Source organism: Cnephaeus nilssonii (genome assembly GCF_951640355.1).
Source record: "Cnephaeus nilssonii genome assembly, chromosome: 7".
Classification (NCBI taxonomy): domain Eukaryota; kingdom Metazoa; phylum Chordata; class Mammalia; order Chiroptera; family Vespertilionidae; genus Cnephaeus; species Cnephaeus nilssonii.
Genome location: NC_137078.1, coordinates 90,069,163 through 90,082,879, shown reverse-complemented (window position 1 = coordinate 90,082,879; position 13,717 = coordinate 90,069,163). Strand labels below are relative to the sequence as shown.

At 54.1% G+C, this 13,717-nt stretch overlaps 1 protein-coding gene across 1 annotated transcript; it reads left to right on the top strand.

Annotated features, from left to right (window-relative positions):
* The first annotated feature begins 10,536 nt into the window (after nucleotides 1–10,536).
* Nucleotides 10,537–13,488, top strand: C1QA (complement C1q A chain). The gene is made up of 3 exons (XM_079776715.1): nucleotides 10,537–10,689; nucleotides 11,526–11,695; nucleotides 12,737–13,488. Exons 2-3 carry the CDS (start codon nucleotides 11,533–11,535, stop codon nucleotides 13,309–13,311), a joined length of 738 nt encoding a protein of 245 aa, XP_079632841.1. The 5' UTR covers nucleotides 10,537–10,689; nucleotides 11,526–11,532; the 3' UTR covers nucleotides 13,312–13,488.
* The last annotated feature ends 229 nt before the right edge of the window (nucleotides 13,489–13,717 follow it).

Below are 13,717 nucleotides of genomic sequence, written 5' to 3'. Positions count from 1 at the left end.
CTCTCTGTCCTCCCTCCCCTTCTTCCGTGTCTCCCCCTCAGAAAGACATTGGAATGAGACAGCCCAGGATCCAGACCCAGCTCGTCCCTCCCAGGCCATGTGACCTCAGACAAGGGGCCTCCCCCCTCTCGGAGCCTCAGCTGGAATATGGGACGTGTGACTTTACTTTCATGGAGAGGTGGTGGTATGTGGAGCGCTGAGCTCGTGCCTGGCACCCACAAGCCCCCCATGGCCACAGGTCCCTCCTCAACCCTCCTTCCCCTCCACCCTCCATCCTCTTCTCCCCTCTCCTCTCCTTAGTTCCTTCCCAACCCCTTTCTGTGCCTCTGTTTCCCCATCTGTAAAAAAGGGGGAAATGCTACCTATCTCCAAGACCGGTGGGGAGGATTAGGAAAGACACGTTTAAGCAGGGCCGTGTTCCTCGTCATCCTCGTGTCTCAACGACACATAAACGTAAGTTATTGCTGGATGGGGGAGGGGTCTTGGTCTGTGTGTGTTTAGCTGTTTGCACTACTCTTCAGTGGTACCACAAAATGGTTTAGTGCATAGTATGCATCCATGAAACCACCACCCAAATAAAAACGTGGAGCCTTCCCAGCATCCCAGAAGGTTCTCTCTCTCTCTGCCAATACCACCCGCCTCCACTATTCCAGATACAGGCAAAGCTTCAGCCTAGAAAAGCTGCGGGGTTGGACTACAGGGAGGAGGGTGGATTGGACAGGCACAGGCGAGACCAGGGGACCAGGGTGCAGGTACCCAGCAGAGAGATGGAGGAGGTTGCATTTGCAGTGAGGAGGCAAGACAATGCTGGCTGTCAGAGAAGGCCCCTGAGCCTGGGGTCTCGGGGGACCCCGTCTGCATAGCCCCCCACTGCCCGAGGGAGAGGCAGGAAGCACACGCAATGGCTTATGGTCACACGCACCTGGGGCTCTGGGCTGGGCCGACCGGCAGTGCCAGAAACACGGGCAGCTGCCACCCTCAGGCCTTTGATGTGACAGAGATGGAGACACACACTCGCCTGACAATTAATTAATTGTGACTTTCACCGCACAGCGGCCGCTTCCTATTGATCTGTGCCCGTCTGGTGTGAGAGAGACAATTAGGAGGGAGCCCAGCGGCCGCAGCTAATTACCCACGGAATGAAAACCATGCCTTTCAATTTATTAAACTTTTATCATAAAAATAACCTGGCCACCCCCTCCTGCTGAGAAGCAAAGGGGGGGTGCTCTGGAGTGGCACCCCCAGTTAGCCCTTCCCAGATGCCGAAAGCCCTAGGTCCTAGACTAAATGTTACCGTGTAGTTGGAAGCTGTGAGGATTAGGCAATTGTGGCATATTGTGTGCAAAGAGGTAAAGGGTAGTATATGACAGTGGTCGGCAAACTCATTAGTCAGCAGAGTGGCAAACCGCGGCTCGCGAGCTGCATGTGGCTCGCGAGCCGCAGTTTGCCGACCACTGCCCTAGGATATCATGACCACCTCCTGGCCATGGAAGACCCTCACACACTTGGGCTCTGTGAAATAGAGCTGAGAGCGGGGACCCACATCCTCAAAACCAGCCCCGGGACCTGAGGCCTGCGTTCTGAGTACAGCAGGCAGCAGACCCAATGAAATCAGGCAGAGGCCTTCAAGGAGTCTGGAGGCTTAGGTGAAGGCCGGGAAGTGTCCAAGCCGAGCTGCTCTTGGAGATCAGCCAGTCCCACGCCTGGGGTGACAGAGGCAGCCAGGTGTCCAGCAGGGCCAGGGGGTCATGCGGCCCCTGGGTCAAACTTCAGCCAGCTCTCCTACGAGTGTTACTTCCTACCAGTGTTTAGCACTTGCAGGGGAGAGACCACCATTCCCATTTTACAGATGTGAAAACTGAAGCTCAGAGAGGCAAAGGTGCTCGCCCAAGGCCACACAGCTGTATGCTAGAGCCCAGGCTGAAGCTCTCTTAGTGCGTGGCCGTGGGTGAGGGACATTGCCTCTCAGAGCCCTCTTTATTATCTGTACACTACGTGTGATATATCTACCCTGAAAGGAAGTGGTACACATTTGGATGTAATAATTAAAACCCCTGCCTGGCCCTGGCTCGTTTGGCTCAGTGGGTAGAGCATCGGCCTATGGACTGAAGGGTCCCAGGTTCAATTCCGGTCAAGGTCACATGCCTGGGTTGCGCGCTCAATACCCAGTAGGGGGCGTGCAGGAGGAGCCGATCAGTGATTCTCTCTCACCTATCTCTCTCTCCCTCTCTGAAATCAATAAAAATATATTTTAAAACATAGAATAAAAACCCCTGCCTGCCCTGCAGCACGATAACTGCCATTGCCATCGGCGACAGGGACACTGAGGCTCTCACATGGGGTCACTGACTGGAGGCCGCAGTTGGGCTGCACGGGGAGCAGAGTCAGCCCTCTTTCTACTCCACAAACATCTCCAAGTTCAGGACCTGGTCTGTCTCTCACTGGATGTCTGTGGGGGACCCTGAGCAGGTCGCCCCAGGAGGCAGGAGGGAGAGTGCCTGTTAGAGAGGTAGTTACTGACACCTGAGAAGCACGGGAGGAGACAGGCAGCCCAGAGCCAGGCCGATCGCCCGGTCTCCAGGCTCCCACGCCAGGGCTCTTCCCACGCATCGGCCAGAACTAGTGCCCTGGCCTGGCTCTGGCAACAGCTTTGAAACCACCCCCGCAGGCTGGACCCAGAGGCTTCCTCTGCTCCCCACCAGGTCAAGCCAGCCTCCAGAAAGGCCTCCCCCAGCCTCGCTCCTGCAGGCGATGGTGAGAACGAAAGGAGGGGTGCTTATCCCACCAGCCCCTACCCTGGTACGTGCCAACTTCCATTCGGGTCTTCCAGCCTGTCTGCCTATCTGCCTGGAGCCAAGAGGCTGGAGAAATGGAGTGGGGGGACCCCGGAAAGGGCTGCTCAGAAGTCCCTTTCCCAGGGGAAGAGATCGCTGAGCCAAGGGCCATTTGCCCTGTTTTTCCTGTGCCTTCACTCCAAGCCCCCAGAGATGCCCACTGGCTCTGAACTCACACTCCCTCTTAAGGCTCATCCTGCCCAGTGAGTTGGCCAAGATTCCCTGAGTAAGCCTATAGATTTCTTGAGTGAATCATCTCTGGTATTTTGTGCGCCAGGCCTGGACAAGGATGAAGTGAGTGAGGTGCCCAGGGTGTGCAAAACGTTAAGAAGGTGCTCGCTCCCGGGGAGTCCTGAGAGTGTGTGCTCCTTAAGTACTGCTCCCTGGCAGCCTCGCTCTCCTTCCTGGTCCTGGTCCAGAACTTCAGGCAAGGCAGAAGGAGAATGTGCCTGGGAGCAGGGGGACACTCCAGGGGCCTTTCCATAGCCTGAAAGGCAGACCTGCCGAGGCGAGCCCCCGGGATGGGCTTTGACTTACCAGCATGTGGCCCACAGGGGGCGCCATGGGCTTAGCTGGGTGCTTTCTGAAAAGGGTTCCGTTACTGAACACCTACTCCGTGCCAGACCCTGCGAGGTGCTTTATGTGCCGTCCAGCGCTCAGCGCAGCCTGGAAAGTATGCATTGTCTCCATGGTTCAATGAGAAAACTGAGACCCGGCACATCACTCGCCAAGGTCACAGACGTAAGGACCCGTGGAGTTCAGGTTCAAAGCCAGTCCTCCCTGAGCCCCCAGCCTATTTCTCTGCCTCCCCCAAGGCTCCAGACACAAGCGGCAGGTGTTCTGGGGAACCCAGAAGGTGAGCCCCCCACTCCTCCTCTGACCTCTCCAGCCTCCTGAACTTGAGGGACGGGCCCTGCCGTCAGGGCCTCCCTCCCCAGAGCCTGTCCCTCCCTCCTCGGCGGGGTGCTGGCAGCTCCGCCGGCCTTTCCCAGGAGCCTCCGGGGGTTGATTTGCATACTACGGTGCATTTGCATACTACTTAGGAAAGCCTTTGCTTTTCCCACCTGCAGCAAACTCCAGGCTGATTAGTTCTCCCCACTTCGGAGAGTTAATTACTCTCCCGCGTCGGCCGGGTGTTTATTTGTAATCAGCAGCGCGCCGGAAGGAGGGGGCGGAAACAGGGCACGAGCAGCTGTCCTTCGCCCAAATCCGGATGGCTCCGCAGGAGAAAGTGAGTGCGAGCTGGGGCGCAAACCCTGGCCCTGCCCTGCCCTGCCCTGCCCTCCTTGTGACCCCAACATGTCCAGGTCGGGAAGCCGCTCAGTTGCTGTAAAAGATACCAGGCTGCCTGCCTCCGCGCACCGGGCACCTGTGAAACCGCAGACGCTCCGCCCCAGAGATTCTGATGCTGTAAGTGGGGGTGCAGCTCAGGCTATGCTCTTCTCAACCAGCTCCCCCAGGGGACTCTGACCACTGCTGTTTCAACTCCCCCCCTCTTTTTTACAGATGTGGGGGGGGGGGGGCTGAGACCCAGAGGAGCGATGTCCCAGGACACTCTGAGCTGGGAATGGAACCCAAGCCCCGTGCCTCCCGCCCACGGTGGCCTCTCCTGATGGAATCTGGGGCAGGGAGAGATACCGAGAGGGCAGCCCGCCGCGGCAATGATGTGGGGGGTCATGGTGGGGGAACCTTGCTGGGGTTTGTGGCTCCCCCACAAAAGCAGTGGCCTTGACCCTATTCCCTGGGAGGCAGAGAGGAGCGCCCCTTCAGCCCACCTCTTCCTTCCAATGAGCCAGGGCGGTGGGGAATAGTCACTTACCTGCAGGCTGTATGATCTCTGGAGGGGGCCCTATAAAATGTAGAATGGACCATTTTTTTTTTTAAACATAGACATATCCCTGCATACTGTTGTTGGCCTGAAGTGCAAGTTGAACTGGGCATTCTATATTTTTATTGGTTAAATCTAGCAACGCCGGACCCATGAGCAAGTCACTTCATTTCTCTGAGCCTCAGCTCCTTCTTCTTTGAAAACAAACCAGAATACTCCCTGTGAGGATACTGTGTAAATTAAGTGAGATGATGTGTGTAAAATGCCTGGCACAGGGGAGGTGAATATGCGAAGCTGGCAAGTCTTGCCTTCTTCAGCGTCCCACACCCCATGCTTTTACCCCCTCCGTTCTCCTCTTTCTTTCAGAGTTCCTGTTTCAGGCCTCAGATATGTGGGACGACAGTGGAACCACGTCAGAAAGGTACCTGTGTGGTACCTTATTGTCTACCATTTACTGGCTGTGTGCCCTGTGTAATTCGCTTGCCCTGTCTGAGCCTCGGTTGCCTCATCTGTAAAAGGGGCTCATCAATCAAGTACTCCCTCCTGGGAGTTGGGATGATTAGATGAGACAGTGTATTCAGCACTAGTACTGAGCCTAGCAGTAGGGCTCACTAAGTAGGGCCCAGTCACCTCTTGCAAATGCACCAGGACACACCTTCGTGAAACTTCCTAAAGAAGGCAGTGCTGACCCATGGAAGCCAGGGGTACAGGTGGGATGTCGGGCAGGTGAGGGGCCGATGACGGAGACCATTTCTCCCTGGGAGCTTTCCCCCAGTCACTCGCCTGTGACTGACCCTGGAGTCTGTGTGAGCCAGTCTTCTCCTGGCCTCTGGGGTGCCATGGTCCCTGAAGGCCCCCAGGACCCAGCCCCCACAAGGCAGAGGCAAGGCCTCCTCGCTGCTCCCACAGCCTGCTGTTTGTTTTCCAAACTCTCTCCAAATCCTCTTAATCTTTTTACATCTCACCTGCCTGCACCCCTGGCGGCTTCCATTAGCACCTTTCCCGGGAGATCTGGTGCTGCAGCTGCTCCCAGAGTTCCACCTGGGCCCTGGCAGGCTTGCTGCTTCGCTCTGGGCAGCCAGGACTCTGGGCTCCAGCTGGGGCCTGGGTGGAGGGGTGGAGGCCTTCTCAGCTGTGCCATGCCCTGGCCCCCCGAGTGGCAGGAGCAGGAAGAAGGAGGAGATGGGACTTTTGCTCAGTGCCTACCCCGGTTCAGGAACAAACCACACTGATCTGAAGCCTGGCCATAATTCTTTTGTTTTGTTTTATTTTTTTTAAATGTTTTCATTGATTTCAAATAAGAAGGGAGAGGGAGAGAGAGAGAAACATCAATGATGAGAGAGAATCATTGATCAGCTGCCTCCTGCACGTCCCACCCTCCCCCCCCCCCCTCGTCCCCACCGGGCCTGCAGGGATCGAGCCTGCAACCTGGGCATGTGCCCTGACTGGGAATCGAACTATAACCTCCTCGTTCATAGGTCGACACTCAACCACTGAGCCACTCCGGCCATAATTTGAAGGATTTTTGTCATCCCCAGACAGGGCAAATGGGAGGCACATATTATTCGTTGTTTACAATCCCCTCCGTTTTTCATAAAACAGTCCCCAAAAGAGCTTTTATCTGCCAAGAGAGATGCAAAGAACAAAGAATGTGCACTGAAGATGCGTGGCAGGCTCTGACAGCTCCCTCCCCTTCCCCCAAGCATCCCTCCCCCCAACAAAACCTTGATCTCATCAGGTGAAGGGACAGAGAATAGAAGGAGAGACCCAGAAGGTGCCCAGAAGGAAGGGACTTAGCCAGAAAGACAAATTGAAGACCATCTTCATCATACAGAGCAGGGAGACGGGGAAGAGTGAGTGAGAGGGAGAAAACGTGGTTCAGGCCGAGGGTGCAGGAGGAATTTTTTTGTTTTGTTTTGATTTGTTTGTTTTAGAAAGAGGCTGTTGAGGAGAGAGGTGTGGGGCAGTGGATGGGAGAGGAAGGGGCGTCGGTGTAAACTCAATGCCACTCCCTGGTGTTCAAACACTACGGCAGCGGGCGGAGCACATACGTTCACAGGGCGGCACCGGAGGCGGACTCGTACAAGAATGTTCTCAGCAGCTTTATTCATCACCACCCAAAATGCCCACGAACGGGGGAAGGGCTACCCGCAAAGGGCGATGCATGCACACAACGGACCACTTCTCAGCAGTACTAAGCCAGATGAATCTCCCAAGCATGGGAAGCAAAAGAAGCCGGACACAGAAGACACATTCTCCGTGCTTCTCTGTCCATGAGGTTCCAGAACAGGCAGAGGTACCCAATGGTGACGGAGGTCAGAACTCACTGGTCACTGTGGGGCTTGGGGGTAACACAGGAGGCACAAGGCAACTTGCTGGGGTGATGGGGATGGTCTATATTTTGATCTGGGTGGTGGCGAACGGTGTGTGAGCAGTGCGCTGAAGACTGCATTTTACTGTATGTGAATTCAACCTCCATTTTTTAATTAAAAAAAGAAATGCAAGAACTTCAGAGTTATGTTCCATACACGTTTGATTCTCTGCATTTTGCCTAATAAGATTCAGAGAGAGAATGAGATAAGGAAACCAATTTAAATGAGGAAGGGGATGCTGCTGTCACTCCAGACCCACAGAGCGTGGACGGGGAGATCTGGCTGCCCCTGCAGTCCCCAAGTCTGTCCCCAAGTCTGTCCCCAAGTCTGTCCCCCCAGTCTGTCCCCAAGTCTGCTTCAGCTCCTATGAGCTCCTCATGGTCTACACACCTCCCACTGAGTATGACTCCAATCTTTAAGGATTCAATGTCTTTCTACAAAAAAGGGCATGCACCTTAGCCAACTGATAAAGAAATAGAAATCTATTCTAATGTCAAAGGCAAAGGTGACAGCATAGGACTCCTGCGAAATGGTAATATGGTCTCCAACATGGCACTTTCCTAAGTATTTTTTCCCCAACACTAATACTTACCATTTACAATTTTTGTCCAATATGCTGATTTTGGAACCCAACTCTTGAGTGAGATGTGACTCCACCAGAAAGAACTGGAGTCATTTAGAGGTGATTTTTTAAAAATATTTTTATTGATTTCAGAGAGTAAGAGAGAGAGATAGAAACATCAATGATGAGAGAGAACCATTGATTGGCTGCCTCCTGCATGCCCCCCTACTGGGGATTGAACCTGCAACCCAGGCATGTGTCCTTGACCGGAATTGAACCCAGGAACCTGGGATCTTTCAGTCCACAGGCCCACACTCTATCCATTGAGCCAAACCGGCTGGAGCTAGAGATGATTTTTCTGGTTATTCGTTAGGCCCCTGACTGCACCCTGAGCCTGGGCCCCTGGATGAGGGCTCCAGGAGTATGACAAGGTTCCCTCTCCTCCCTCCTTCTGCCTCCCGGCACCTGGCTGAGCTCTGGAGAAATGGGAACTGTTTGCCGTCCCCTCTGACGGAAGATGCCCGCGTGCCATTGTCACGGACCCATTTACTTCTCACACTAATGACATGTTCATTACTATTGATGCCTTTTATTTCTTGGGAAGTGTTTAGGCTCTTGCAACAGCCTGATAAGTAAACTCATCCCACTCTTGGAAATAAAGCAAATAGATAACTAGTGTCCTTTCAAAGTCAGATGAGAGCCGTGTCTGACAAGCCCTCCTAAGGGTCGTCCGACACGCCAGGGGAATGTCACTTGGCTCGACTTATTGTTTACTATTGATCGGGGCCGAGGCTCTGTAAAGATAGCTAGTAGCTGGTAGAAAACTGATAAGTTGCAAATTATTTTTGTCTGGTAGAGATGCAAATGATTGCTTTTCCATACAGAAGATAACGCCAACATTATGACTTCATTGCCCTAGAGGACATTGGCCAGTTTTGTATCTCACTTAGCAACCTTATGAATATTCTAGAATTCTTGTGTTATTTTTTATTGTGGTTTTTGTTTGTACTGGCTCGCTCTCTCCATAGATAGGTATGTATTTTTTCTCAGATTCTTCATTGAACTAGCTTTGTCACCCTGCTGGTTCCTTCATTAATAAGCTACAAACAAAAAAAAATGACATGTACTCACTATCTGTTTCTATAAGAACTGTGTATTTAATATCTTGAACACTAAACTTTAAGGGGCCTTTCACGGTATTTGGCTTTTCCTCCTGCCAACTCTGCCGCTTTCTCTGTGGGTCTTCCTGTCTTTGGCCTTTCGTTTCTTCATCTATAAAATGGGAACAATGGGCTGTCGGTTCTGACTCTGACACGTGATTTTTCTAATTCCTCTCGCAGGGAAGCAAAACTGAAACACTGCAACCAAAGAAGATGAATGTTGGAAGGGATGTTGCAGAACATTTGGGGCAATCCTTCCTGCTTCCAACCCACCCCCTCATCTTGATAAATGGAGAAAGTGGGGCTTAGAGAGGTTAGGTAACTTGCTCAAGGTCATACAGATGTCATTCATAATGATGACTTATTTTAATGTGGTGCTTGACAGTATAAACTCCCTCATAAGTTTACATAATCTCAGCAGCCCAGGGAGGAGGCTGTATTATCCCCATTTTACAGATAACGAAACTGAGGTCCAGAGAAAGGATGTGGCTTGCACACGGTCACACAGAGATTCTGTTAACCTCCTGAATCCTGGGGAGCAGGAAAGGGACTTGCGGGAGGAACACGTGGCCCTCCCTTTAAACAAATGCATCCCTACCTGCAGCTGATGGATATATATATGGGGTGCTATACAAGATTGCAAATAAAAAAGGAGTCCCAAAAGCTTGAAAACCCCGGCCCTAGACCAACTTCTTCTGCCTGTGTATAGCAGCCTTCCTTTTTCTCCTCCGCCTCCCTCTGGTGAATGTCTCAGGAAAAAAAACAACAAAAAAAACATGGTCATGGGAAGAAGTAAAAAGACATGGTCAGCCCAGGCCTGAACACACCGGTCTCCAGTCTGGGAGAGACAGATCGCCGAATCTAAAGAAAAGCATTTTCAGGGTCCAAGCTGGCAGTGATGACGTGAGCTGTGCTGGCAGGTGGTAAGCACCCCATCAGTGAGCGAGAGCTAGGCTAGATGAGTCCTCCAAGCATTCGCAGCAATTCTCTCGATGGTAGAATGCATGGGCTTTCTCACTGCTTTTTAAATGTTGGTAAAAGCTAATTATTAAGCATTCACCATGTGCCCAATGTTTTGTATGTGTATTATATCATTAAAACGTTACAGTAACCCGATGAGGCTGAGAATCTGTTGTTCCCGATTTTATCAATAAGAAAACCAAGGCCCCCGGAGGTGAGGTGTCTTTCCAAGGGTGTGCAGCTAGGAAGCGGCAGGTCTAGAAGGCTGATGGCTAAGCTGCTCGTTACACCGCCCTGTTCTTCCTTTGGGCCTTTCTGTATTTACAAGCTTTTTTTTTTTTAAATATATTTTTTTATTGATTTATTACAGTGAGGAAGAGAGAGGGATAGAGAGGGATAGAGAGTTAGAAACATCGATGAGAGAGAAACATCGACCAGCTGCCTCCTGCACACCCCCTACTGGGGATGTGCCCGCAACCAAGGCACATGCCCCTGACCGGAATCGAACCCGGGACCCTTCAGTCCGCAGGCTGACGCTCTATCCACTGAGCCAAACCGGTTTCGGCTGTATTTACAAGCTTTTGACAATGAATGCATACTGTTGCTTTCAAATCCTAAAAAAAGTCTTACAAGTTCCTTCCACCCTGATGTTTTGTGCGTCTCTGACTCTACCCACCCCGCCCAGTAACCCCTCCACAGCCCTCCATCCTTGCAGCCTGCTGTCCCTGCCCCCGTACCCACTGTGGCTTGGGGCAGGATGTGCAATGGCCCCGTCTTGCTGAGGTCTGCTCAAAATGTCCCTGGCCGGCCCCTGGCCCCCAGGGCAATGCCGGGGGCAGGTCCAGAGAAGGAGAAGGGGAAGTGGGAAGGGATGTGAAACTTGGCCACTGGCCGGCACCGTCCCGCTGGGCGTCCCACAGAGGTCCCTGGGTGGACAGCAGGAGCATCCAGTTGAGTCGACCACCCGCGGCAGGTGAGGCCAGCGCCGGAGAGGGCGGGGGCTGTGAAGTCAGAGCCAGGGGAGCAGGCCTGGGAGCTGCCCACGGAGGCTGTCAGGGAGGTAGAGCTGGTCGGTGCCAGGACGGGGTTGGGTGGGGCCCCGACTCAGGACCCAGAATCAGCGAGTAGGGGGACCTTAATTCCTTGGACTTGGGGAGATAGTGGGAGATGGGGACACAGACCCATCAGCTCTAACCAGAGTTTCTGGGTCCTGATCCCCCCAAATTACAAGAAGCTAGGTAAAGTCTGGGAGGTTCAGAGCCCAGCAGAGGGGTCCCACAGAGGGGGACCGTGGGTGACCGTCCGCCTGAAGGGGGACGAGTATGGAGGGGAGTGAGCAGACGTGTTGTGTCAGGTGTTTGTGAATTCCTGTGTGCGTGCACAGCTCTGCCATCTGGGTGAGGGAGTGTTAAATGAGAAGCAGGCTCTCAATCAATATTTGTTCAATGGAACTGGTCATCTGTGGGAGTATGTGAATGTGTGTGTCCAGGTGAGCAAGGGATGGGTGTCAGTTTGTGCGTCCAGCCGTGTGTGAGTGAGAGGCTGTTTGTGTGTCTGAGTGTGTGACTACATGGGCATGCTCAGTTGCATGTGTGTATCTGTGTGTTTGTGGTTCTATATAAAGGTTTGGGTTCCCTGGAGCTGGATGGAGGGTGGACATAGAAGTCCCTCGGGCAGGGAGGTGTGCATGGAAGGTGGTGGGATGTGGATGTATCCCTGTGTGTGTGTGGGGGGGGGATTCAGTGTGCGAGTCGGGTGTATGTGCATGTGTGATGTCCAGCCTGCCCAGGCCCTGCCGTGTCTCTACAGTGGCATCATGGAAGCCCCATGGGGCTGGCTCTTGGTTGGTGTGCTGGCCATGTCCCTGGCCTCAACGGTGACCCAGAACGTGTGCCGAGCGCCGGATGGGAGGGACGGGGCTCCAGGAAAACCTGGCCGACCCGGGCGGCCAGGCCTCAAGGGGGAGCAAGGGGAGCCAGGTAAGTACCTCCCTCTGGACCCCAGTCCCTCATCCCTTTGCTTGGCCTGGGCTCCGGAGAGGAGGCTTGGGGGTGATACCAAAAAGCAGGTGTCCACCTGGGCCCCCACATAAAGCTCCTCCAGTCTGTCCTTGGTCCTAAGGTCTGAGGAGGGCCTGGCCTTCTCCCCGGACCATGTCCGCAGCCCCCCAGGCCTCTCCATGTCCTCTTTATGGCTTGGGGCCTCTTTCTTTGGCCTCGCCTTCCTCCTCTGGGGAATGGGTCGCTGCAGCAATGAATACGAATGGTCTGAAGCACGCCCAGGCCTCGGCCACTGTTCAGTTACCAGGACGCTCAGTGCGCTGACTCAGGTTTTAGACTCGGGAGCCTGGTTTTGCTGTGTGACCCTCTCTGAGGCTCAGTTTCCTTATCTGTAAGATAGGGAACCAACCCCACCAGGCACAGAGGGAGGGATCAATTAATGGCAACTATCTTTTTTCCACCTGCCCCTCCCCCAGCCCTGCTCCCCGCTCCTTAACCCGTTTGGGCTTCAGGAACTCTCAGATTCAAGGGAAAAGCCTGGGGGTGAAGGTAAGGGGAGAGGATGTGACCAGATGGGAAAGGAAAGTCTCATACAGTCCCCCGAGCCTCCCAGTGCACAGCAGACCAACAAGATCTGCAGAGACGTTTGTAACGTTTGTGGGGTCCCTGAAACAGAAGGGGTCAGGTCAGTGGGGTCAGGTCAGTGGGGTCAGGTCAGTGGCTGTGCGGTGTGGAGTGCAGGGCCGTGGGCAGAAGCACGTGGAGGAGCCAGTGTCCTGCTTTTCACAGAATCTGACACTCTCCCAAGTGCCTGCTCCCACTTCTCTCCGTGTCATAGAGAACGAAGCTGAGGCTCAGAGAGGCTGAGGTGCCCAAGCTCACGGAGCCAGCCAGAATCCGTGTCTTAAAGGCCCAGGCACTCCCCTATCCGCTATCCCACAGCATTTCGGGGTCCCAGCCTTCTGCCTGAGGATGGGCAGACCCTAGCCTCTCACTGCCAATCTGGCCTTCCTCCCACAGGGGCCCCCGGCATCCGGACAGGCATCCGAGGTCTTAAAGGAGACCAGGGAGAACCTGGGCCCCCTGGAATCCCTGGCAAAATGGGCTACCCAGGACCTAGCGGCCCCGTGGGCAACCCTGGCTCCCCAGGATTGAAGGGCATCAAGGGCAACCCGGGAAACATCAACGCCCAGCCGCGGCCAGCCTTCTCGGCCGTGAGGCGGAACCCGCCGATGGGCGGCAACGTGGTCATCTTCGACACGGTCATCACCAACGAGGAAGGCCGGTACCAGAGCCACTCGGGCCGGTTCGTCTGTGCCGTGCCCGGCTACTACTACTTCACCTTCCAGGTGGTGTCCAAGTGGGACATCTGCCTGTCCATCATGTCCTCCAAGAGGGGCCTGACCACGAGCTCCGTGGGCTTCTGTGACGCCAACAGCAAGGGGACCTTCCAGGTGGTGTCTGGGGGCACTGTGCTCCAGCTCCAGAGCGGAGACCAGGTCTGGATCGAAAAAGACCCCGTAAAGGGCCGCATCTACCAGGGTCCCGAGGCCGACAGCGTCTTCAGCGGCTTCCTCATCTTCCCGTCCGCCTGAACCAGGGAGGGACCCTCCCACCTTGGCCTCACCTGCTTCCTGCTGTGCAACCCCCGGCCCACTCGCTCCACCTCTCTGGTTCTATGCTCTGCTCTGTAAAGTGGGGGCGCTGTTGTTTTAGCTGGAGGGAGATGGTTTCTTAGAACTCTTCCTGGAATAAATACCTGTGTCCCTGTCTGCTGGCGTGAGGCTCAGTTGCTACCCTGGGCATTGGGAGGGAGGCATAAGAATGACAACTGTTGAGTGCTTACAAGGCAGGCCCATACTCGGTATTTTGCAATATGTATCTGACAGGCCCTGGGAGCCTCAGAGGCCTGGGTTCAAATCCTGGGGCCACCGTGTACCAGTTGTCCAATCATGTGCATGTTATGTAACTTCAGTGAGCCTCAGTTTTCTAGACTGTAAA